The sequence below is a fragment of the Acomys russatus genome, chromosome 5, assembly GCF_903995435.1.
Source record: "Acomys russatus chromosome 5, mAcoRus1.1, whole genome shotgun sequence".
Lineage (NCBI taxonomy): Eukaryota > Metazoa > Chordata > Mammalia > Rodentia > Muridae > Acomys > Acomys russatus.
This window is the reverse complement of record NC_067141.1, coordinates 53,437,159-53,460,126: the sequence shown is the minus strand read 5'-3', so window position 1 is coordinate 53,460,126 and position 22,968 is coordinate 53,437,159. Positions and strand designations below refer to the sequence as shown.

Here is a 22,968-nt window from a genome sequence, read left to right as displayed (position 1 = left end):
TTTAAAAATAAAACTGTAAAACTGTTGAAGGATATGTGCTTATACTGAATTCTTAAACGTTTTAAGTTGTCATTGTATCTTATAGACACTACAATGAACAATAACGATCCATTATAGATACTTAATGGAGTGGTTGGATCATAGATAGGCAGCCTTTGAGGGATGTGGTGCTACATGCAGACAGTAATGATCTGACTTAGCTGCTTTAAGTTAGAATAAACGGTGTATCATCTATTTACGATTCCTGGAGGACCACTAACAGTTTGTCCTTAATTATATCTTCATGTAAGTTAAAGATTCTTTCAAGTCTACACTATCCAGAAATAGAAGATGTGATGGTAAAGCTTCATGTTACTCTTTTATCTCTACTAAATTCTAGATTCAAGTCCAGCACATTGTAGAGATAGAATACAGCTATTTTATCTATCTATCTATCTATCTATCTATCTATCTATCTATCTATCTATCATCTTTCATTTATATGTGAGATAATCTCTCTCTCTCTCTCTCTCTCTCTCTCTCTCTCTCTCTCTCTTTTTCTCCACACTTCCATTTCCAGTTATAAACTAGGTTTTTGAGGAGCTGTTTTAAAATCCCATGAATACAAGCATTATAACACAAGACATTTTTCTCAGCTCTCTCAAATAGATTATTTTAACCTTATTAATTTATCTTTGATTCAGGTATTTTCCTATGGTAGATAATTTTAGTAATTAGTAGTATATTTTTAGTTCATTTTTTCTAAATGTTATGTCTCTTCTCCTCCTGTCAGCTTATAATAGATGATAAGTTTCTGGAAAACTTAAATTTTAATAGTTTTCCATATTGCTATGTTCTTTTGGGTTTGTTAGTGGGAGCTAAGATTTCTTTGTGTCTAGTATATAATGCCTTCTGGTCAAATTGTGATTTCAGGTAAGCCAAAAGTCATAGTCACACAATGTGTATCCAAATGGCTGCCTTGACAAAACCTTTCTCTTTAGGCCACATTCCCATGCTTATATTCAATTCTTTAAAAAAGATGGGAGTGTACATATGAGGCTCAAACCCATGGCTGTGTGCATGCTAAACAAATACTCCATACATACCTGAGCTTTTGAGAAAGCCCTTTTTAAACCATTCCCTCAATTATAGAGCAATCAGTTTACTAGGTCATCTTGCGTTAAAAGGAGGGCCTGCTTCTGACCCTCATCAGGATGATAACACCTTGAAATTTCAGGCTTTGACATTTCATTAAGAAAAGAGCAGTTCAAGTCATGTCTTTTCCTGGGTGGCACTCTGAGACTCAGGAACACTCCAGTAAGAGCAAGAAGATGCTGGAGGCAACGTCACCATTCATCAGTGTTTCTCTTAAGGGATCTCATGAGTCTGGAAGTAAATTTTTACTGAGAAATAGATTGGTTGGATTTAAAGATATTCTTTCATCAAATCTATTATTTTACTGTACAGCCTTTGAGGAGCATCAAGGCCCCAGACAAAATCAAAATGGTTCCAATCTGGAAACAGTTTGAAGTAGCGTAGATTTGTAACTTGGGGAAGTATCCTGGCTACATCTTGAGGTGTTATGAGGACATCATGTCCACCAGCCCAAATGGCAGTGGGCACCTTCATGGCAGTCAGGTCATAGAGGGGAGGATGACTCTGTGAGAGAGACAAAAGGCAATCATGAAAATACACTCGTCATTAACAACATATGAATTTGAACAGAAAGCTTGAAAAATGAGTATCTACTATGAGCATAGCTCCATTAAACAAAGTGAGAGTGGAGGTGGGAAAGGTTTCTATACAATGAATAGTCTCTGCCTTAAGGGAGTTTGTAAAGGAAACATACAAGGAAAGATAGTTAACAAGGCATGTGAATACAGATTTTTTTTTTAGGGTTGGGTTTTGATTGGTGTGATGGCTTAAATAAGAATAACCCACATTCAAGCTTGCTTGCCAATTTTTAAGGAGAATTCTGTCTGTGGTAGAAATGAGGACATTTTGCCCAGTGGCTTGTTTGCCACGTTTGAAGCCATTCTCATAAGGAGGTTCTTTGATGCTCATCATCCTCTTTGAGGTAGGCTGGGTGTTACCAGAGTTAACCTGTCTCATTGTAGGTGAATCTTTAAAATAATAAAAATAGTTTTAAACTTTGTCAAGACAGAGTAAGCAAAGTCCTCAATTGTTCCTGTCTCACAAATATGTCTGTCAGATATACTGGGGCAGAAGGCTGGAGATGATGCTCCAATGTTATAGAGAGTTTTGAGTGACTATTCAGGTAGCAAACTATCTCTGCCATCTTCTCATTTGGAAAGCTACTAACCTGCACTCCCAGCATACTCAGGCAATCAAGTTTATTCTTTCTCAAGTTTCTGATGGGGTTGAAGACCAGGTAGCTTAGTTTTACAATTAAGGTTAGTTGTTTAGGGGTTAAGATGTTTTTAGGTCTAGATAGACGTTTTGAGTTGATAAAGATGAGATATGATAGATATTGGTTTACATTCAGAATTTTAGATGCACCAAGATAGGAAAGATGTTTTCTTCAAGGCTGCCACATACAAATAACCAAAGCACTAAGAATTTAATATTTATATAATTCCTGATTGTGTCATGGTTCTTTTTGCTGTAGGTAGTTTGTTGTATATATGTGGAATAATATAAATATATTTATAAAAAACATTTAATAAAAAAGAGAAAAGAATGGCCCCCCATAGGCTCATATATTTGAATATTTGTTCTCCAGTTGGTGGAGCTCTTTGGAAAGAATTAGAAAATTGTGGCCTTATTGGAGGAGGTGTGTCACTGGGAGTGGCCCACACCATGCCCAGCGCCTCTTTCTGCCTCATGGTTTTGTCTCAATATGTGAGCTTTCTGCACCTCTCTGCCTTCTGCCATGCTCCCCACCATAATGATCATCAACTCCAACCCTCTGACACTGTGAGCCCCAAATTAAACTCTTTCTAAAGTTGCTGTTGTCATGGTGTTATATCATAGCAATAGAAAAGTAATGAAGAGACCATGTAAAGATGTATGCTGGAGGGCCTCCCAGTGCAGGACCAGTGTGCAGATCATGAATAAGAGCAATAAACTTACTGATGTACCAAGCAAAGGGATCCAGGAGTTTTAGAAGAAAAATGAAACAAAGCAGAGTCATTTTTCAGGGCTCTATGTTAAGACAGATAAACTGTGAGCTGTGGGATGACTAAGGAGGGGACACATTGAAGACTGATTCTTCCAAAGAGTATGGATTCCTTAAGATAAAGCTCTGACAATGACTAAATTCCCTAAAGAGGAAGAAGCAGAAGATATAAAGAATCTTAGGAGAATGCCAATAGTTTACAAGCGTTGGAAAGATGAATAGCTAATGTTATGAGACAAAGAAGGAACAAAAGAAAACAAAACAAACTCCAGAACATTGAACTACAGAAATTTGGGACAAGGGACATTGTTCCAAACTGATATAAAGGACTTGAAAACGTGAGAATAGAAAGGTAAATTTACTAATTAAAAGCCATGAGTGACTTTAAGTGGACTGCTACATAATAGAAAAAGACCTCAAATAGAGTTTTCTAAAGTTTAAGAAAGAATGGAAGGGGGAAGTGAGCCTTTTCTACTTGTTTGTTTGTTTGTTTGTTGAGACAGGGTTTCTCTATGTAGCATTGGCTGTCCTGGACTCTCTTTGTAGACCAGGCTGGCCTCTAACTCACAGAGATCTTCCTGCCTTTGTCTCTGCCTTCTGAGTGCTAGGATTACAGGTGTGAACCACTGAGACTGGCTCCTTTTCTACTTCTAATCTTAAAAATTTTGGAAGAAACAGAGGATGGAATGAGGACACACACACACACACACACACACACACACACACACACACACACATATATTTGATTGCATCTTCCTTGCTATCAAAATAAAATATTTTAGAAAGTAAAAAAAAAAATTTAAAAAACCACAGACATGTAGACAAACTGGACACAAGGATACAACAGAAGACCCAGGAGCTGATGATATAGCTACAGAGGGGTAAAACTTATGCACTGGAGGAATGGCAAACTTTTCAATAAAAGGTGCTGGGGAAACTAGGGGTCCTCAAGTTTAAAATTGAAATTAAAATTTGGTGGCTCACATTGTAGAAAAGGCCAATTTAAAATTTAAATTCAATGTGTTTATTTCACATTTAGAAGTCCAGATCCAACCAAGAGGGGAGAAAAAGTGGAGCCTAGTGCTGAATGAGTCTACATTTTATGTTTGTTTCCATCAGAACTGTGTATTTATTTAACCAGGATGTTAGTAAAGATTGTTGTGAAACAACACTGTTTATTTCTTATTGTAATTTGAAATAAAGAAGCAAGATTAACAGTTATGTAAAGCTAAAATACATGCAAAAAATTGAGATAAACAAAAATATTAATATATCTCACATCTCTGGATATAGTGAAAGCAAGCAACTTGTTCTCCTTTGTTTATGATCCTTTATTTCTAAAAAGTCTGCATATTGCAAAGGTCTGCATATTAAGAATTTAATTTTGGCTGTGAGCCTAGCCTTTAAAGGCCGAGCCAGCTCTCCAGCCCCAGATTAATAATTTAAGGAGCCCTCTATCAGTACAAATGTCAGAAATCATCTGATAGGATTGTTCTCATTGAAATAATTTCTCATCAGAATTTCTCTGCGTTCCCTAAAGGGCTTACCTGGTTGTAGTGATTCATATTTTCAGCTTCGCTCCCCCAGTCATAAGCTCTGAAGTCATCAGATCCATAAAGCTGAAATTAATGTTTTAGAGAATATCCAGTGTAAGAATAGTGAGAACAACAGCGAGTCCTAGAGAGATATCAGGCAGGCAGGAAAAAGGGTGCTGAGTCCCTGGAAGGAAGCAAGTGTCTCATCAAGATGGAGAACAGAGTTCACTATATTGATGGTCTTTCTTGGTTTGAAGGAAGAACCTCATGGACCAGTTTAGCCCCATGAGAAAGTCAATCCCAGACACCTTGGAAGTTATAGCTTGCTCCAGTGTACCCTTTACTTCAACTGAGGGCATATCTTTTACCAGTTCTAGTTTAAAATGGGACTGATTTGTGTCACACACTTGCTCTCTACCCTAAAACCCTTTCTCTTGAAGTCCGGGAAAATCAATGTCTGAAGAGGCAATGAGGACAAAATGGAGACGACGTGCTAAGCTTCTAGAGACAAGCCTCTTGAGAGGTTGAATTATGACCTTTGACATTAACTGAAACAAGGATGGCACTGACTTTCGGTGACAAAAAGATTGTTACCTGTTTTATATGCAGAATGTTCTGTATCGACGATCCAGTGGGAGCATGTGACATGTACACATCCAATCGACTCTAGGAAGTTATCAGCAGCCAGTTAAGGAAATGAACTACGACTCTCAGAAATGGAGAACAAATAATTTATCACAAAATACTGGTGCTTTGAAAAAGACAGCAGAACCTTCTCTATGGATGTGTTATTATGTGGAACATCTGGATATGCGAAGGCCTAGGGTGGTATGGGGATGGGTTTGCTGAGTAGAGGGGAAGGCCTACACTAAGTCTGAATCTTACTGCAGGGCAAAACCACCAGGGAAAGCACTGTGTGCAAGCACAGAACCTGTGTGCCCAGGTACAGGGACAGTGTGTGCACAGTAGGCATGTTGGCTGCCACAGATCGCAGATTTCAGGTCCACATGTTGTTAGTCATCACCAGTAGGACTTTGCTCAAATTATTTAACAGCAGCTTTGAATTTTATCCCTTTTTTATCTACAAAATAAATATATCAACCTAGTAGATGTGGCAGGGCACATCTTTAGTCCCACTGAGTGGTAGGGACAGAAAGCAGAGGCAGGAGTATCATCATGAGTTCGAAGCCAATCAAGGCTACCGTGTGAGATTGTGTCTCAGAAAACCATAAAAAACAAATAAATAAATGCACTGAAAAGCATGCTCTCAACCTCCGAGGTTCTTGTGGGGGGATAACATACTACAAAAGTAAAGTAGGAAATCAGTTCCTTCCAAAGAATATTCTAATCTTCATGGAGATCCTAGGAATGAAAATGATGGGGGTCAGATAATACCCATGCTTGTACTTTATATTTCAATTACCCACATAAAGGGAAACTATTAAACATCTCAACTTCTCAACAAGCAGGACTTGGTCAGTGGTTCCTCGTGGGTTTAGCCTTGGAAAGCATAGGATGAGAGGGGATGGTGACCAGCTCTTTTGGCAATGGCTTCATTTTTAACTGTCCTGTATTCTTTCTAATTAGTGATTGCCACATTCTCATTAGGAATAGCTATATAACCATTCCTCAAATGTAGATTTCTTCTCCTTCTTGAATTCTTTTTTTTTTTATTCCAGACCAGACTTTATTTTCTTATTCATATGAGTTCTTCCCAGTGTTTATTTTGAACAATTCACCCTTGTCAAGGAAAATGCAAGCGTTTCCAATATTCTACTTAATTGGTATCTTGCTACTTCTAAGGTATGTGGCTGACATACCGTACACTTAACAAGAGGAAGGAATTTGCTAATTAAACAGAACCTGAGCTTCTTCCTAAGAAGGGATTCCATTTCCTGCCCTTCTGTACTAGACTTTCTGCCTTAAGCAGTGGATTTTATTTGACTTCAAATTCATGCATTAATGACTGCACACAAGTAGTAGATACACCGCTTGCTCAAACTACTTGTAGCTGCTTGAAAACATGTGAGGATCTAGTTAGCAGGCATTGGAATTGTTCAGTCTCCTAATGTTGACCAAGGATGGAACCTTTCCCTCCCCAGTTCTTATGCTCATCATCTGTTGAGACAGCCAATCCTTCATGCATATCCAATATCTGCCTTTAAGGGGTTGTAGCACCTGTGCATTTATATAGTATAGTAGATAAACATAAATCAATGGAAAGCTAGACTTTCTTCAAGCATCAAATAGCCATAAGGTTACTATGCTTACCATATTCATATTTTTTTTGTTGAATCCAGCCCAAAGGGACATAAATTCACTACAGAGTGGTCGGAGTAGTTTTTTGTTGCAGACTGTGACATAATTCATTTTAGATTTCTTATCTTCTAAAAAGAAACCTTTGGTACCAAATATATGCTGCAAAACCAAAAACAAACAAACAAACAAAATCCAACTTTTAAAGATGTCTCCTTAAGTACCTTGATATTTCCTTCACTATAAGAATGGACCGAATTGGGGATCTATTTGCATTTGTTTTCCTTAGTCAGGAGTTGTAGTTACTTAGCAGAGGAGTGGAAGGAAGCTGTTTCCAAACATGGAAGATCATATATTATAGAAAGGAGGCTGTGACCTCAAGCTTACTTCTCCTAATTGTAGGGGGTCTCCATTATGGAGAAGTAATTTTTCAAATCAGTGATTGCCAAGTTATCACTCAGTGGTAAGAAAGATAAAAGAAGTTTTCATTTTAAAATGAAATAATACACTGAAAGGAAGGAAACATAGGTTTCCTTCATATTTTTATGTACATATAGCTATGTATTACTGTTCTAAGCTAAGCAGTCTTCACGATGCAAAGTAGAGAATGAAATACCAAAGAGAGCTTAGCACTGGACATCAAACACATGATGATGCCACAAGGACAGCATGTTAAAATATCTAGGGCTTTTGAATATAAGCTTGGGCAGATCTCCAGTGGAGTCCAGGAACTGAAAAGAAAGTCAGTGATTGGGAATCAGAGGGTTAGATCTACAGAGACATGATGCTTCTGACAATAGGGAATGCACACAGTGAGAAGACACAAACGTTACTGGTCTCACATCTGATACATGAAAGAAGAGCATTTTACAGAACTGACACATTTATGGATGGATGTGTATAATCCAAATTTCATTTAATAAGCTAGTTTGCTCAACTGAGTGTGGTGTACAGGAGTTAAAAACAGGAGGTTTGCTATAAGTTCAGTGACTGCCATACTAATTTAGTGGGGACCTCAAGACCAACAAAGGAAAGAAAGAAAGGGAAGGATGGAAGCAAGGCATGGAAGGAAGGAAGGAAGGTAGGTAGGTAGCAAGGTAGACAAACAGTCAAGAAACACATTAATTCAATCAATTCTGCATAGATCTAGATAGTAATCAAAACTAATCAATGCCAACACATTTTGAAATAGATAATTGTTAATTACCTCTGTTCAAAGTAAAAAAAAAAGTCAGTGCAAGTGGCATGTAACCCATCATTTGGCCATAGGGCAATATCTTTCTTCTGTAGCCCACTAACATTTCTTTTCATTCCTCCAGTTCCTTCCCAAAGCTGAATCTTGTCTTCTTTTTACAAGAATTATCATTATTGGCTAGTTGGCTTTCTGCTTTCATTTTCACACAAATTCACCTTTACCATTATTCTAAACTCAAATGATCAGTATCAACAAACTATTAATATTATGCTTCAAGTTTGTGGCCATGGAAAAAGAGAAATCAAAACCAAGAGAAGATAAAAATGAAGCAACTCTTGTGTGAATAGAATTCCAAATCTACAATTGTTACCTGAACAATTATTTTACTGCTTTAAAATTATCAGTAAGTATTTACATGAGTACTTGAGCTGTAGGATATTGAGGTGCTTGAACAAATCTAGGTGCTTTAAGAGAGTAAGCGCTCATATGAAAAACATACATTAGTGAAGGTGTTCTAATGTCAAACCAAGACATCCAAAATCATATATAATTTGAAGGATGTCTTCCAATTGAACGTTGTGAACTAATTGACCTGCTCAAGGAAACAGATAATTAAAATGTATGAGCAGACACTAAACAGGTATAGACCTCAGCTCATCTGAATGTCTATGCATGCCTCTCTGTAAGTGGCTTAATTCAGTAAATGGAATATGGTACCTACAGACACTGTGACATGGATATACAACATAGGCACACATGCGCACTCAAGTACACCCTCATGGATTCTTATGCCTATGGATTTTGTCTAAAGATCCTACTTATATTTTATACAGATTAAAAATAATAAAAAGCATCTATAAAATAAGATAAGATCCTGAGATAAAATTTGGCAAAGTGAGGAGCCTACCTTGATTATGGATTTTGGAAGTAAGAAAAAACTGGAAAAAATGCTTGTGGGATGTTTGAATGAGATCACAGGACCCAAGGCAAAATTCATTCTGATTCTTTGTGCTAGTTCAGGCATGGTGGAAAAGGCTATAAACCCTGGGAGAATAGGAAACAAGACAATCTTGTAAAAGTTCAATATACTGATGCAAAAGTTTAATCAATATGAGTGAGTGGGTTGGGTTTTTGCATTGTTGTACTTTGTCTTGCTACTGTGATGATCTTAGGGATAAATTGAAAAGACTCCCTGAGCTGTTCTGCCAAGACAATCTGACTTAAATTCTATTAAGTCACAAGTCCATAACTCTCTCTTTCATCCTGTTGCTAGGCAACTTAGCTCATTTAGGGGAAATGGTAATAGTGAGTGAGGGATGATCTGGTAAAGAGTTACTACTTGAGGAGCCATAAAAACCTCATTTCCTAACAGGTAAGTACATTGGTCACCCACAGTTCTAAGATGCTTGGTGAGTCACGGAGCTTCCAGAAGTAGAGTCACTTCACAAGACAAAAATGAAGCAGTTTTCTCTGCTGTTGTTTGCAGGTGTCCCACAAGCTATCTTGTCTGCTATAGAGTGAGATTCCATGGTCATTGTCCTTGGTGCCTTCTTGGATATTCATTCCCCACCTTCCAGCTTCCAAAGTCAAGGTGTTCCCCTTGGATCCACAGTGATTCCAGGTAGGCTTAGGTGTCTCCATTTGCTCTGCTTTTTCCCACCACTGGCATGGCTCCCATTTATATCCTTGTGAGGATGAGGGTGGGGTCAGTATTGCACCTGAGGAAGCTAGAAGGGACATCTGGGTAGTTTTCTTTCCCAAGCTGTATTGTGTGTCTTTGCTGGAGACAGACTCACAATGACACATAGAAATACTTAGTGAAATGTTATCACTATTTGGATCATGGAAATTAGCTGCGCAACCGACTCTGCGCTAGGTAGACAGCTCGCCTTCAGAGGATGTTTGGAGATGAGTGGGTCTGAGTCCTTTGGTTGTCACAGTGCGCACTGTGGACATTTACATGCTAGAATCAGGCTTAATGAACAACCTCCAAACAGTGGATCCTTCCTCCATTTAAAAAACTTGCTGCAGCAAATGCAGGAAGTCTTCAATGAAACATGCTCAAGCCCAAATGTAACAGGGCATCATGGTCATATTTACTGTATTTTCTCTGCAGATGAATAAGAATGTTAGTCCTGTCCACTTTTCCAGATGCAAGTCAGATCTTTCCCCTTTACACTGTCACCCCAGTGTGTATGCATCTCATTGGTGGGGTCCAACCAATGGGCTTTGAATGTCTGTTCTGCCTCAGTTGGGTTGTTTGGGAGGTGAAAAGAGGAAAAGTAGTGAACAGAGATCTCAAATAATAGAAATATTCAGGAAGGTCTAGGTATGACAAATTATGATGCAATCGTCTGGCTTTATTTTGGGTTCCCTTATTGGTACGTTGATAATCTTTTGATCTGTGTTCTCTTCTGCTCACTTCCTCTCTCAGGCTTGTAAAATGTCTCTCAGTATAAGGGAAACATCAGCATCTCTCTCTTTTTTTGGTGATTAATAGCAATGATAGTAATGGCTATACTTATGCAATGTGCAAATACTATAAGATTTATTGTTTCTTGTAGTTTTATTAAACCTAAATTGTCATAGCACCCCATGACTGGGTCTCCTAGAGTTGGAAGCTGCAGTAAAAGATCCATCAGAAACTCCGTCTCTGCCAGTATTATTTTCTTTAAACTTTTATTTGGAACAAGAGTGTTGACTTCTTTTCAAAATGTCTGGGCAAAGCTTGGGGTGGGAGTGTGGCTCAGTGGTAGAGGCCTTGGATGGAAGGTCTGAGGCTCTGAATTCTAGGCCCAATGTTACAGATAAAAAAACAAATATCCAGAAAACCATAACATCTACACTTAAAAAGAGATAAGTTAAAATATTTTAATTTTTATTTATTTTATAGCTGCTTTGTAAATATTAAATCATAAATAAGTAAGGCTAGTTGATTTAGAGTAAGCTTTTGTATTTCAACTAAGAAACAAATGTGACCAAGAAGTTTCCATTTGCTCAAATTACACTTGAGCCCTCTCTTTTAATTTAAATCACACCTGGATTGTAAGGCAGGTGTGACTAGTATGGAGTCTATTTATTTTTTTCCAATTTTTCCTTTTGCATTAAACTCTCTCATCTTAACTGGAGCATCTAGAAACCTCATTGTTAGAATTATCTCACTGAACTTTGGACATGAGCCATTTCTTCAAACTTATATCATCATGACATGTAGTCATGGCCCAAAATGGCTGTGTGGTTGTGGCCCAAAATGAGGGAAGGGTTGGGCTGGCCCTGCATACTCAGCCTCTGGGCTACAGCTTCTCGGATACACAGGATGGGAGGGTTATCTTGGCACAGATAGTACAGAGAGTGAAGGGCATTATAAATAGAAAGCAATTAGTTTGTTCCAACTCAAAGGTGTGACAGCACAGCCCTTGTGAACATACCTATTGTAGTGCCAAGTGAATGCCCAATGAAATACAGCTTCTCCTGACCTGTTTTATTTACAATGAAATCTATTATCCCTGGGAGGTCATATTTGGCCATTTCATCAAAGCTGTAAAAAAAAGCAACATATAAATACATACAACTGTAGTTGTAAAACTCAGGCACTTGCTTAATTTCTTTTCATATAGAAACTCCGTGCCGCCTACTTGTCCAGTGAGTATTATTATGTAGACTATTGCAACCTTACATGAATATATTCTGTTTATGTTCTGAAAGCAGAATGACTGCAGGACTAGTGGCTGCTCGTTCGAGTTCCACCTTCTCCCTTTCAATACTTCTCTTTATTCCCCTTACTTGTTTTCATTCTCCTTTACGCTTTGGATTTCTTTATGGCATTGGTGAGTGTTGTTCAACACCCATCACCGTTGTCATTTAGGATTCTATAATTTTCTAGCTCAATGTTTAGTTTTTTTTTTTCACACATTAGAAAAGTTACTTAAATGTTATGACCGAAAGGAGGTCCACTTGGGAAATGAACAGGGAGTCCCTGGCTTATAGAGATGAGATGGAGCTTGGATTGGATGGAAGAAGGAAGAATTGTTAGAGCATAATGCATATATAATATATTATATGAGATATATATAACATAGCCACATATAATATATTCAACATCTTATAATACCAATGCCAAAATCCTAGCTCATCTAGTATCCAAACAGGAGAATAAAAGAGACTGTATTTTATTCAGTAGGATCAAGTACCCCAGGAGCTTATAAAATCAACACATGAAGGGATGAACAAATTGATACAACCACGTGTGAGAGAATTGTGGTGCCTCATAGGACAATAGCCCCAAGCTTCCTGCCAAAGATTAGAGATTCAAAATATTTCCCTAATATTGCTCCTTCACACAGCTGTACCCCTAACGACGTATTCCATTCCTTTTCTCTTCTAACCCTATCCTGGGAGTGATGTCTATTACTTGTTATAGATGAGATGTGCTCTCTAGTCTAGCAGCAGGATGCAAGTCAACTTGGTGCTTAGGGCCTTTGGAAGGAAAGTCTATGAGAGACAAGTCTGTTCTCTAGTGACAGCTGAAAATAGTTTTACTAAAATAGCTGTCAAAATACCCCAAATTTTTATTAATTGTTCATTGACATTTTTAAACTGTCACAGTGGAGTTTTTTCTTAAAGTGGTATGCTATACACTCATTCTCTCTTCCTTTTTCTGAGTGTCTTTTTTGTTGTTGTTATTGCTGTCTATCTGTAATTTGAGGTACAGTCATGTTGTTTAAACAGGGACCTATCCATGGCTGGTCTGGAATTCACAATATAACCCAGGCTAGCCTCTAACTCTTGGAAAACCTCCTGTCTTCCCAGCACTGACATTACAAGTGTGAACACCTGGCAATATGGAATATAATCTCAGTTATAGTTTCTTTAAATAAATATAACATGTGTATTATTTTTGCAAGATGCATTGCTTAAGAGAAAGCATTTGCAAAACATACAAGTAGAATCAATTCTTATTTCTGCATTTTACTTTAGAAGCTTCAGAGGTTTTATGACCCAACATATGTACTAGCTATTAAGGGAACCTCTCCTAGTTTTCCAGAGGTTTGACTTAGATACAGTTTACCTAAAAGCCCAGAATTTCTCTTCATTTGCAGAAAGTGTTTTGTGTCTTCTTGACCAAGTGTTCCCCCGGCTGTTTCCCATCCACACATCATAACCTGCATCTGCTAGAAGGAATCCAAGGCTTCCATTGGCGAAATTCTCAAGCCAGTAAGCATTGTCTGCAAATAAGGCATGCTGCATATACACAACTGGCCGGGGACCTGGACAAGGGGGTGTGAAGACAGAAAAGCAAGAGAAATTTATAGCCTGGAACATTATAGAAACACACACACACACACACACACACACACACACACACACACACACACACAGAGCATTCCTTTCCCGTCTTGTCACTAGTGTATTAATGCCGAGTATTATATCCATAGCACCAGTGGCTGGAGCACATATTATACCATGATGTTGAGCTGACTCGTGTGGATGCACCAGCTTCTTAGCACAACTTAAAAGTAGCTTCTAATTTGAGGAACATTTTGCAGATGTGCAAACCAAACTCTGGCTAAATAAATAACTTTCCTAAATGGTCTCTTTGGTCACAAATTTCAGAGCAGAAACATGAAACTGATTGTGTCACATGTCAAAGCACATGTCTGTGCCTGTTCTGTTCTACGCATGCATGTACAGTCACCACTTTATGGTGGTTTGGCTTGCATTTTTTCAATGGTACTATGGTGTAAATCAATGCATGTCCAATCTAAACCGTACTTAAGTTGTGATTGTAAGTTTTTCTTGGGCTAGTAGGAGTAATATGGTACTCTTGCTAAATTCTATACAGGGCAGACTTGAGCTTCATAGCCTAGACAGGCCATGGGAATCAGGAATGCAGAGCACCACACAGCACTGTTTTTGTGAACTATTTGTAGTTAATTTGGCTGCATTAAACGCGTTTTTCCCCCTCATCATATTTTCAATTCACATTAGATTTATTAGTGCATAATCCTGTTCTATGTTGATTAGCAACTGCATGCAAGTCTTGGAAGTGGTTTACAAAGATGCAAAATTTTTTATGGTTAATAGAGCTCTGTGTCAGTTTTAGGGAGGAAGAGGAGGCACATGGAAGTAGACACAGATTAGTTCCCTGTCGAACTTTCACACTGTTCCCCCAGCTTTTGCTCACTGGGGAGCATTTGCAAACTCTGATAGCAGGATCAGCACTCCGTCCTTCTGCACAGTCCCACGTCCATGAGGGAGTGAATGTTCACTGAAATGAGAGGAGCCAGGGCTGCTGACTAAAACAAAACCAAACAATGACACCAAAAACTAGCACCATACTTTAGTGACTGAAAACTCAGGTCCTGGAGTCAGGCTACCCAAACTTCATTTGGGTTTGGAAACTTGTTATTTGCATGACTTTGTGCCTGTTTCAGAAGCTGCCCTGGCACATCATTGTTAAGTGGAGATGGTTAGTGTTGCTGAGAGCTTTAAGTAATAAAAATATATAGAATAATAGAGCTAACAACTAGCTTTGAATTCCATATCTTTCCAAAATTTTCTTTCCTTAAATTTATTCCTATTTGAAATGTAGGTAACAGTGCATTATTTTTAATATACCCACTTTCTAGAATAGATTAAAATGTGTTTATTGGTTACATGAAATTTAGATCTAACTGGGAATCTAACTTTGTATAGGAGAGCTGCCCAAACACTGTTCATTTGGGAACTGTTAAACCAAGCGTTTCTTTCTTAGAGAGGCAGAATGCAGAACATTATAATTGTGATGGTTTGCATTGTCACTGAACATGGATTGTGGGAAAGAGGCTGCAGCACCGACATGGTAAGCAGGTGCCAATGGTTAGTTTTCCTCTGGTCCTTTGCAAGGTTTTTGCTTACATTTACTATTCATGCTCCTCACATGCTAGGTGCAGTTAGCACTCCATTTTAGAGTGTAACTTCCAGACTTTTGCATGATTGATTCCTCAGTCTATAACCTGGACCTTATCAATGGCATGCTCTTTTATTTCACAAACCGTCCCTTTGATCATGGCTGCCTGAATATTAGTTTGCATTCTTTGAGAAAGTTTCAGAAATGTCCTGTGATTTAACCCTTGTGGTTGAGAGAAGAGACCCATTGAGTCTAGCGGGGTCAGAGGAGGCACATTTGGGTATCCCACTGGAGTCACCTTCATTCCACCTGTCAGAACGCCTTCTGATATAGTAAGGAAACCAACTTCCCTGGGAAGCCAGTAATGAGTGAATAAAAGTAGGTTCCACCTTTGCATTCTCACCTGAGGATCAAGCATGATTTCCCCCCGAAAGATCTGTTTTGCCTTTTCAGTCTTTAGAGAAAGTGGGGGGGGGGGGGTGGGGAGAATAAGCCTCCTTGGTAGCCATTAAAAGATACTGCAATAACTCTAGCCAATTTGGACAAATTTGTCTCTCTCCGGATGAATAGCTAGCATTGACTTTCTTCTAGTGAGACCCTTCTCCTGTACCTGTCTGTCCAGTCTGTGCTCTCCCGTGGGGAATCCTGTTGATGGCGAGAATGTACCCATCTGCAGTAGTGACCTCATACTCTTCACTGGGATAGCCATTGTAGATGATGATTTCACTCTGTAGTGACATAGAGTTATTTGCAACTTCTCCCCTCAGGCCACACCAGAAAGAACTAGACAAAGCGCCTATCAAGTTAGTGGGGGTAGATTACATGCAATCTATAGCTGTAGGTAGTCATAGAATTAAATTTATTGCATAAAGTCATCATAAAAATGAACAAAATGCTACAAGGTGTCTACTAAAATTTTGGGCTGGCTTTTTAGCATTGATCTTTTTTGACAAGGTTATATGTCCTTGTTACATCTCTCTGCTAGGCTTTAGAGATGGTAAAAATTCCATGCCAGAAGAATTCTGTCAGCTGGGCATGGTGGCGCATGCCTTTAATCCCAGCACTTGGGAGGCAGAGGCAGGTGGATTGCTTTGAATTTGAGGCCAGCCTAGTCTACAAAGTGAATCTAGGACCACCAAGGCTACACAGAGAAGCCCTGTCTCAAAACACCAAACCAAACAAAACAGAAACACAAAACCAAAAACAAACAAAAAGCCCAAACAACAACAACAGCAACAATAAAGGAATTCTGTCATGAGTTATCCAAATGTCTTTAAAAGTAGGAATTTAAAAGGGAATTTGTGTATAAAATGTCATAACATGTTCTGCCTTTTATGGCTAAAATCGATTATTAAGACAAAGGAGCTAAGTTACCAGGCTGACACAAAAATGTTACAAAAACTATTTCTATTATCTAAGATCTTTTCTATAGCAAGGCTAGGCCTTTTCCAATCCTACCACCCATGAATTCATTTTATTTGAAGTACTTTGGACTAACCAAAACTTACAGCATTCATCCACACTTCAGGATTCACGTTATTTTCTGAATCCAAGAATCCACCAGCACTTATGGTTCCATGTAACAAGCAAGCTGTTGTTAAACATAGCCACATCATAGGCATGCCTGGCACAAAACATTTAATGTTTATGGGTTAATCTTATTAATCTATGTTGATGACTACAATTAAAACAGTGCCCTGCTGAAAACTCTAGTGACAGCAGAGACAACTAGTGCTTTATGGAAGAAAGAAATACAGTGAAAGTTACTTGGAGTGCTAGTCATCTGATGGAGTGAACTTAGACCAATCGGGCAGTTTTTCAAGTTTTAATTTAATGATGTTTAACAACCTTGTCTTTGTTCAGTTGTAAGTTAAGACAAGTTTTGACATTATGCCAAATTAAGCAGTGCAGTTGTCTATATACAGGCCTTTCATCCCAGAAAGCAAAAGTGAGGATAATGAATAAATGGAGTTTCCTCTAAGTCACCAAGCTTGCAGTCAGTTTCTAGGGATGTGACACTTTCCCATGCAAAAGTCCAGAAGTCCAACCTTGCACATTTCCGGGTGCAGTCACACACTGTTGCCATATCAATACCATCTGAGCTAGTGATCTCATGTCCTGGCTGCTGCTGAAGTCAGCCAGCTGATTCTTGAAGTTTAGCTTCTCCACACACGAGCTTCCTGACTGTGGGTAAGGGCACTAATCACTTTGTGCCTTAGTTCTCTGTTAGTTAGATTAAGATAATTAACATCATGACATCTCTAATAGTGTGACAGTGAGCACTAAGTGACACAACAGACACAATAGACAACAATGTGAGTTCCTTAGGAAGGTTTTTACTATTTTCATTATTGTTAGAACAAGCAAGAGGCTGATACCAGAAATCCATTACTATATCCAGTCAGTGTCTAAATTTTAAAAGCAGTTTATTTTTATGCATAAAGCTTTTCATACATACTATATACATTTTAATATCCTATCTGTAGATGTTATATATAATTTAAAAACTGGAACTTACAAAAGTATCTATTGAAAACTTTTAAGACACAGTCTTCAAAGTTTAAGTTATGTTACTTAGATATAAAGAGGCTCCATAAGTTTGATACTAATAGTATCCTCACTTACAAATAGCAAAGCAAAGGCTTTGAGACACTTAGGATCTGCCCAAGGTCACAGAACCAACAGGTGCAGGTCTAGAATGGGCATGAAGACAGCCTCACTACAGAGCCCTTGCGCCTGATGGCCACTCACCTCTGCCTCCTGTTTGCAATGAATCTCAATCTTACCTAGTTAGGTGAATTTCGCTTGTCCAGAGGACTTCCGAATTTTTGCTTTTGACATCAGGCCGAAGAGTGAGATATGGCTGCAGTGATAGTTAGAAGGCAGAGAAGTGACAAACAAGAAGCTGGTGGAAATGAGGAAACCTCAGACTATGACACGCCCAAGGCGTCTCCCCGGCACACCAAGTGTAGGTTGGGAAATAGTGGTCTACATGATGCCAAGTAATGGGGAAACAGAGTGCATTCTGAATCCTATTGGACAAAATCAGAGATAACAGGATCTCCCCTCCCAACTCAACAGCATCATGATGAGAATCCACAGAAACAATGTATGAAAGTACTGGCATCAGCCATGAAGTGTGCAGGGAAGTGCGTGACTGTGAGTCAGTTGAGATGCAATCTGATTCCTGACATAAGACCACGGGGAGTGTGGTAGAGCAAACTCACCCACATGTCAAAAGACTTTGACCTATTGTAAACTTTGGCAGCAATCGATTTGGCTGTGGCTCTAGAGACCATGTACCTTCTTTCTTAAAGAAGGTAGAGATGTATGCCCCAAAACGGTGAGGACACGTTAATCCTCAATTCAGCATGAGCAACACACAATCGAGGTCCATGTGCTGCAGCCTTCTGTGTCTTCTTGTAAACCTACTGAGAACCTAAGCTGCCAGGCATTTCTGTTTGGTTTTACTGTGAAATCCCTTCAGAAATGAAGCTATTAACCCTATTTGTCCAAATCATAAGATCTATTTCAATTGAATGAGAAATTTCCTGTTGAGTAAAAGCCATGTCTCAGCTTGTTGGAACGAGAAGAACTTAGTTGCTAAGCCACATTAATTTAGGCTTTGTTGAAATATCCAAACATGTTTTGTTCTGATTGACAGTATAAAAGCAGAGATATGTGCACTTGTCTGAAATGGCTTGGAGCTTTGGACTATTAAACAATACTCTGACAAACTTTTACTGACTTTTTAGAAAGTCGTGTAAAGCACAATGTTACTGTTATTAGTGTGCATTTGCTGTCATGACTTTGAACAACAAATCAATACTAACAACATTGCACTTCCCAGAACTTTCCAAAAAATTCCATGACAGTTTGAACTAGTCTCCAAAACAGTTACCACTATGACTTATATTTTAATCATCTGAGGAATTCTTCTTATTGTTTTTCTTGTACGGAAACCATATTATACCAGATATATGAGGATAATCTTTTTTGGTAACAATTTATCACCCTTATTATGTGGGCTTATTATTTTTAAAGGTATTCAACATGCAGCTGAATATTATATTTGTGATGTAGTCATGTTTATGATATTCCTATAAGTAATAATGAATACTTTATTTTATTAAATATAGTTAGATTGTTCAGTCATCATCATATTGACCTTGATTAAAATGAAGTGAATTGAAACATCTTCCTTAAACGAAATGGGGAATAGTAGCTAGCCTGTAGCCTCTAGAAGTTCATTAATTTCTTTGTTTTCTCTACAGCCAGATGATATTAGAGCTATAAGGAGACTGTAGATAAAAATGTAAATTAAGAGGCAATATTTAGGAAAAATGTATTTCTGTATTTAGGAAGAAATTTATGTCTCCATCAAAGAATCTTATTGTAACTCAGCAAATTGTTAAGGAGCACTGCTCAATCATTGATCAAAATTGCTGAAAACATGTGTATCTTGGGCCAAAAATAACATTTTCCCTGACAAGTCTTCTTTTGTTTATGTGATTGCTTTTTCCACACCAAAACCTTTGGTTCTCTCTCTCTCTCTCTCTCTCTCTCTCTCTCTCTCTCTCTCTCTCTCTCCTCCTCTCTCCCCTCCTCTCTCCTCTCTCTCTCTCCTCTCTCTCTCGTCTCTCTCTCTCTCTCTCTCTCTCTCTCTCTCTCTCTCTCTCTCTCTCTCTCTCTCTTTTTGAGTGGGGAATCTTGAGGTCTCAAATTCCTGGTTGTCTTACCTCTGCCTAACGGCTTTTCTTAACATATTGCATAGCTTCAAAGGACAATAATTGTATTTGGTTATAACTCAAAGTTAAAAGCTTAAGTCTTATTCACATAACACAATAGAGAGTTATAGGAATTTTGAAAAATTAAATATGAAAAAACAATGCCTTCAAGACAAAATTTCTCTAGAGTAATACCTCACATGATATTCTGTCTCTTGGAGTTGGACTTGGTTCCTTTCTTACTGGGTGACTTACCCTATTTACTTTGTATCCTAAAAATTGGATGAGGCCCAGCAGTAGCATAAATATGCATGGACGCATGAGTATGCATATTGATGTTTCACTAGCACACTTTGGTTAGTGAAAAATACTTTAAATTACATGTAAAGTTTCATTTCTCCATCCTTTATATAAAGCAAAATTGGTAATACTCATGATTTATAAAATAAAGGATTATTTTGAGATTTCCTAAAGGGATGACATTTTAAAAAATGTTAGTGACAATGAATCTGTTTTTCCAAATTACACACATCTTAAAAAATAGTACAGCTATGATAAAGAAAAAAAGAAAGAAAGAAATACAAATAAACAGATTGATCATAAATAATAAAAATGTTAAAGCTTTTGAATAGTAAAAATGTTAAAACCAGCATTGTCTAGTTGAACTTACATCCATCCCCATATACCTGGTCTAAGAGAAAACTCTCATTTAAAAAGGATTTAGGGGTTCGAAGTTTAATGCCTATATTCTCCTTGGCTGGTGCCTTAGTTTGAGGAGGACCCCAGGACCCAGATCTGCCTGTCATAAAGTTCTTCTTGTAGGTTTCCAGGACCCTGTGGGTCCTACTATTTCCTCTTTCTTCCATGCTACTCTCGCCTAAAGTCTCAATAGGATGTCTTCTCCTCTGACCCACTTTCTTGGTAAGTAAAGTTTTTCATGGTACGTATCCCTTGGACTAGTGTTTTGATATAAGTGAGTATATACCGTTTGTCTCTTTTTGCTTCTGGGTGAACTCACTCATTATAATAATTTCTAGATCAATCCATTTGTCCACAAATTTCGGGAATTCCTTGTTTTTAATAGCTGACTAAGACCTAGCCGACGATCATGATATTCTCCACCGTTGAGTGGAGAGTGAGATCTGACTTTCACACGAACTCTGGGGCCCCTTTTCTGACCATGTCCCCTGGATGGGGAGACCTGGTGGCACTCAGAGGAAGGATAGCAAGTTACCAAGAAGAGACTCGATATTCTAAGAGCATATATAGGGGGAGGAGGTCTCCCTCAATCACAGACATAGGGGAGGGGAGAAGGGAGGAAGTGGGAGGGAGGGAAGAATGGGAGGAAACAGGGGAAAGGCTAACAATCGAGATGTAATATGAATAAAATAATAAGATGAAAAAAAGGATTTAGGGCACAACATGCTGGTGGTTGATGGTGGTAACACTCTTAGGAGTGATAGGCTCAGAACTGTGCTTATCACAAAGGTCAAAGCTTTGTAAGAGGGAGGGTCATCCTAGTCATCCTCCTCCTCCACTTCCTCCAAGCAGGTTCACCTATCTACATTGCTTAATGCATACAATTTATGTATGGCATTCTCTATATCTCATTTGCATTTGAACTCTTGTAGGTGGCATATTCAAATGAAGACCCCCCCACCCCTCAGTGAGGCACACAGCAGAATACTTAGTTAGGAATTTTGACTGAGTAGGGCTTTGTTGTTGTTTTTATCAGATTTTATTTTTTTCTTTCTTTTAAAAGTTAATTTATTCAGATCACATCTCAATTGTTATCCCATCACTTGTATCCTCCTGTTTCTCTCTCCCTCCTGCTTTCACCTTATTCCCAAGGGAGCCCTCTTCCCTCACTATAAGGTTATAGGCTATCAAGTCTCATCTTGGTAGCCTGCTTATTCTTTCTCTGAGTGCCACCAGGCCTCCCTACCAAGGGGAAGTGGTCAAATATGGGTCACCAGAGTTCATGTCAGAGTCAGTCCCTGCTCTCCACACAACTGTGGAGCATGTCTTGTCCATTGGGTATCAGAGTAGGGGTTAGATGTTTACTGCTTGTATTGTCCTTGGTTGGTGTAGTAGTTTGATCAGACGCCCTGGGCTCAGATCCACCTGTCATGGTGTTCTTCTTGTAGGTTTCTAGGACCCTCTGGATCCTTCTATTTCCCCATTCTCCTATATTTCTCTTACCTAGAGTCCCAATAGGATGTCTTCACATCAATCTTAATCTCCTGGTAAGTGAAGACTTTCATGGGACATGCCTTTTGGGCTAGTGTCCAATTATAAGTGAGTATATACCATGTGAGTCTTTCTGCTTCTGGGTTAACTCACTCAGTATGATTGTTTCTAGTTCTATCCATTTGTCCACAAATTTTGGGATCTCCTTGTTTTGACAAAGCTGTATTAATTACATGTCATAATTAATTACATGTCACACGGCTCCCATTAAATGTAGCCAATCACTTCATAGGGATACTCTCTCCCTTAATTATTTATCAATCATTGACTCTGTACCTAGGTGATGGGGAAATGAAATTAATTACAAGACATGTATAGTACTGCTGGTCAAGAGATAGGGCTTCTACCTAAGTCCATTAGGAAGTAGGCAACCTTTACCCTCTCTGCTTTGTTGTTGTTGCTGTTAGTTGACACTGCAACACCTCTTATACAACCCACGTCATCTTTTGCTCCCTCTGGAATATCTTCTTGGATCATACAACCTTCTGGGCTCTTTTCATACCTTTATTGAATCCAGCCCTCACAACACCTGTGTAGACATTCACATACGGTCTGTTAGTTTATTGTTAGGATACATTGTAAACCTGTAACCTTTCTATGCATATGGTTATATCAGGTTATATCAGGATACCAGCCATAGGAACATACAGAAAATCTTTAAGTAACTAGGACAATTAAATTGTTATTTGTCCATTGATTTTGAATCCCTTATTTAAATATTTTTGCTATTTAGATTTCTCCTATGAAGGTTATCAATACCTAACTCATAAACTTTGGTAAGGACCAAATGTGACAATGTGTGTTTTGAATGGAATTTTCACATAGTAGCATTTTTATAAATACTAATGTCTTATTTCTAGTCACATACTCCATACGTCCTGCCTTCATCTTCCTCCAACAGATAGAACAGCTCTGAATAAAATACTAGACCATTGACTAAACAGGGAATAATTGGTTGACTTATAATACTATTCTATGGTCAAAATTGCAACATAAAA

At 38.4% G+C, this 22,968-nt stretch overlaps 1 protein-coding gene across 1 annotated transcript; it reads right to left on the bottom strand.

Annotated features, from left to right (window-relative positions):
- Window positions 1-1,331: 1,331 nt before the first annotated feature.
- On the bottom strand, window positions 1,332-16,615 carry Lipn (lipase family member N). Its single transcript, XM_051146349.1, has 9 exons — window positions 16,502-16,615; window positions 15,604-15,721; window positions 13,173-13,371; window positions 11,533-11,642; window positions 9,012-9,148; window positions 6,925-7,071; window positions 5,248-5,319; window positions 4,666-4,737; window positions 1,332-1,638 (listed from the first exon to the last, which is right to left on the bottom strand). Exons 1-9 carry the CDS (start codon window positions 16,613-16,615, stop codon window positions 1,405-1,407), a joined length of 1,203 nt encoding a protein of 400 aa, XP_051002306.1. The 3' UTR covers window positions 1,332-1,404.
- Between the last annotated feature and the right edge of the window lie 6,353 nt (window positions 16,616-22,968).

Coding starts and splice junctions, on each gene's coding strand:
- Lipn (XM_051146349.1), bottom strand. CDS start 16,615: ATGCCTATGATGTGGCTATGTTTAACAACAGCTTGCTTGTTACATGGA. Junction 15,722..16,501: donor CTGAAGTGTGGATGAATGCT/GTAAGTTTTGGT, acceptor ATGTCACTACAG/AGTGAAATCATCATCTACAA. Junction 13,372..15,603: donor AGCACAGACTGGACAGACAG/GTACAGGAGAAG, acceptor CCCCTTGTCCAG/GTCCCCGGCCAGTTGTGTAT.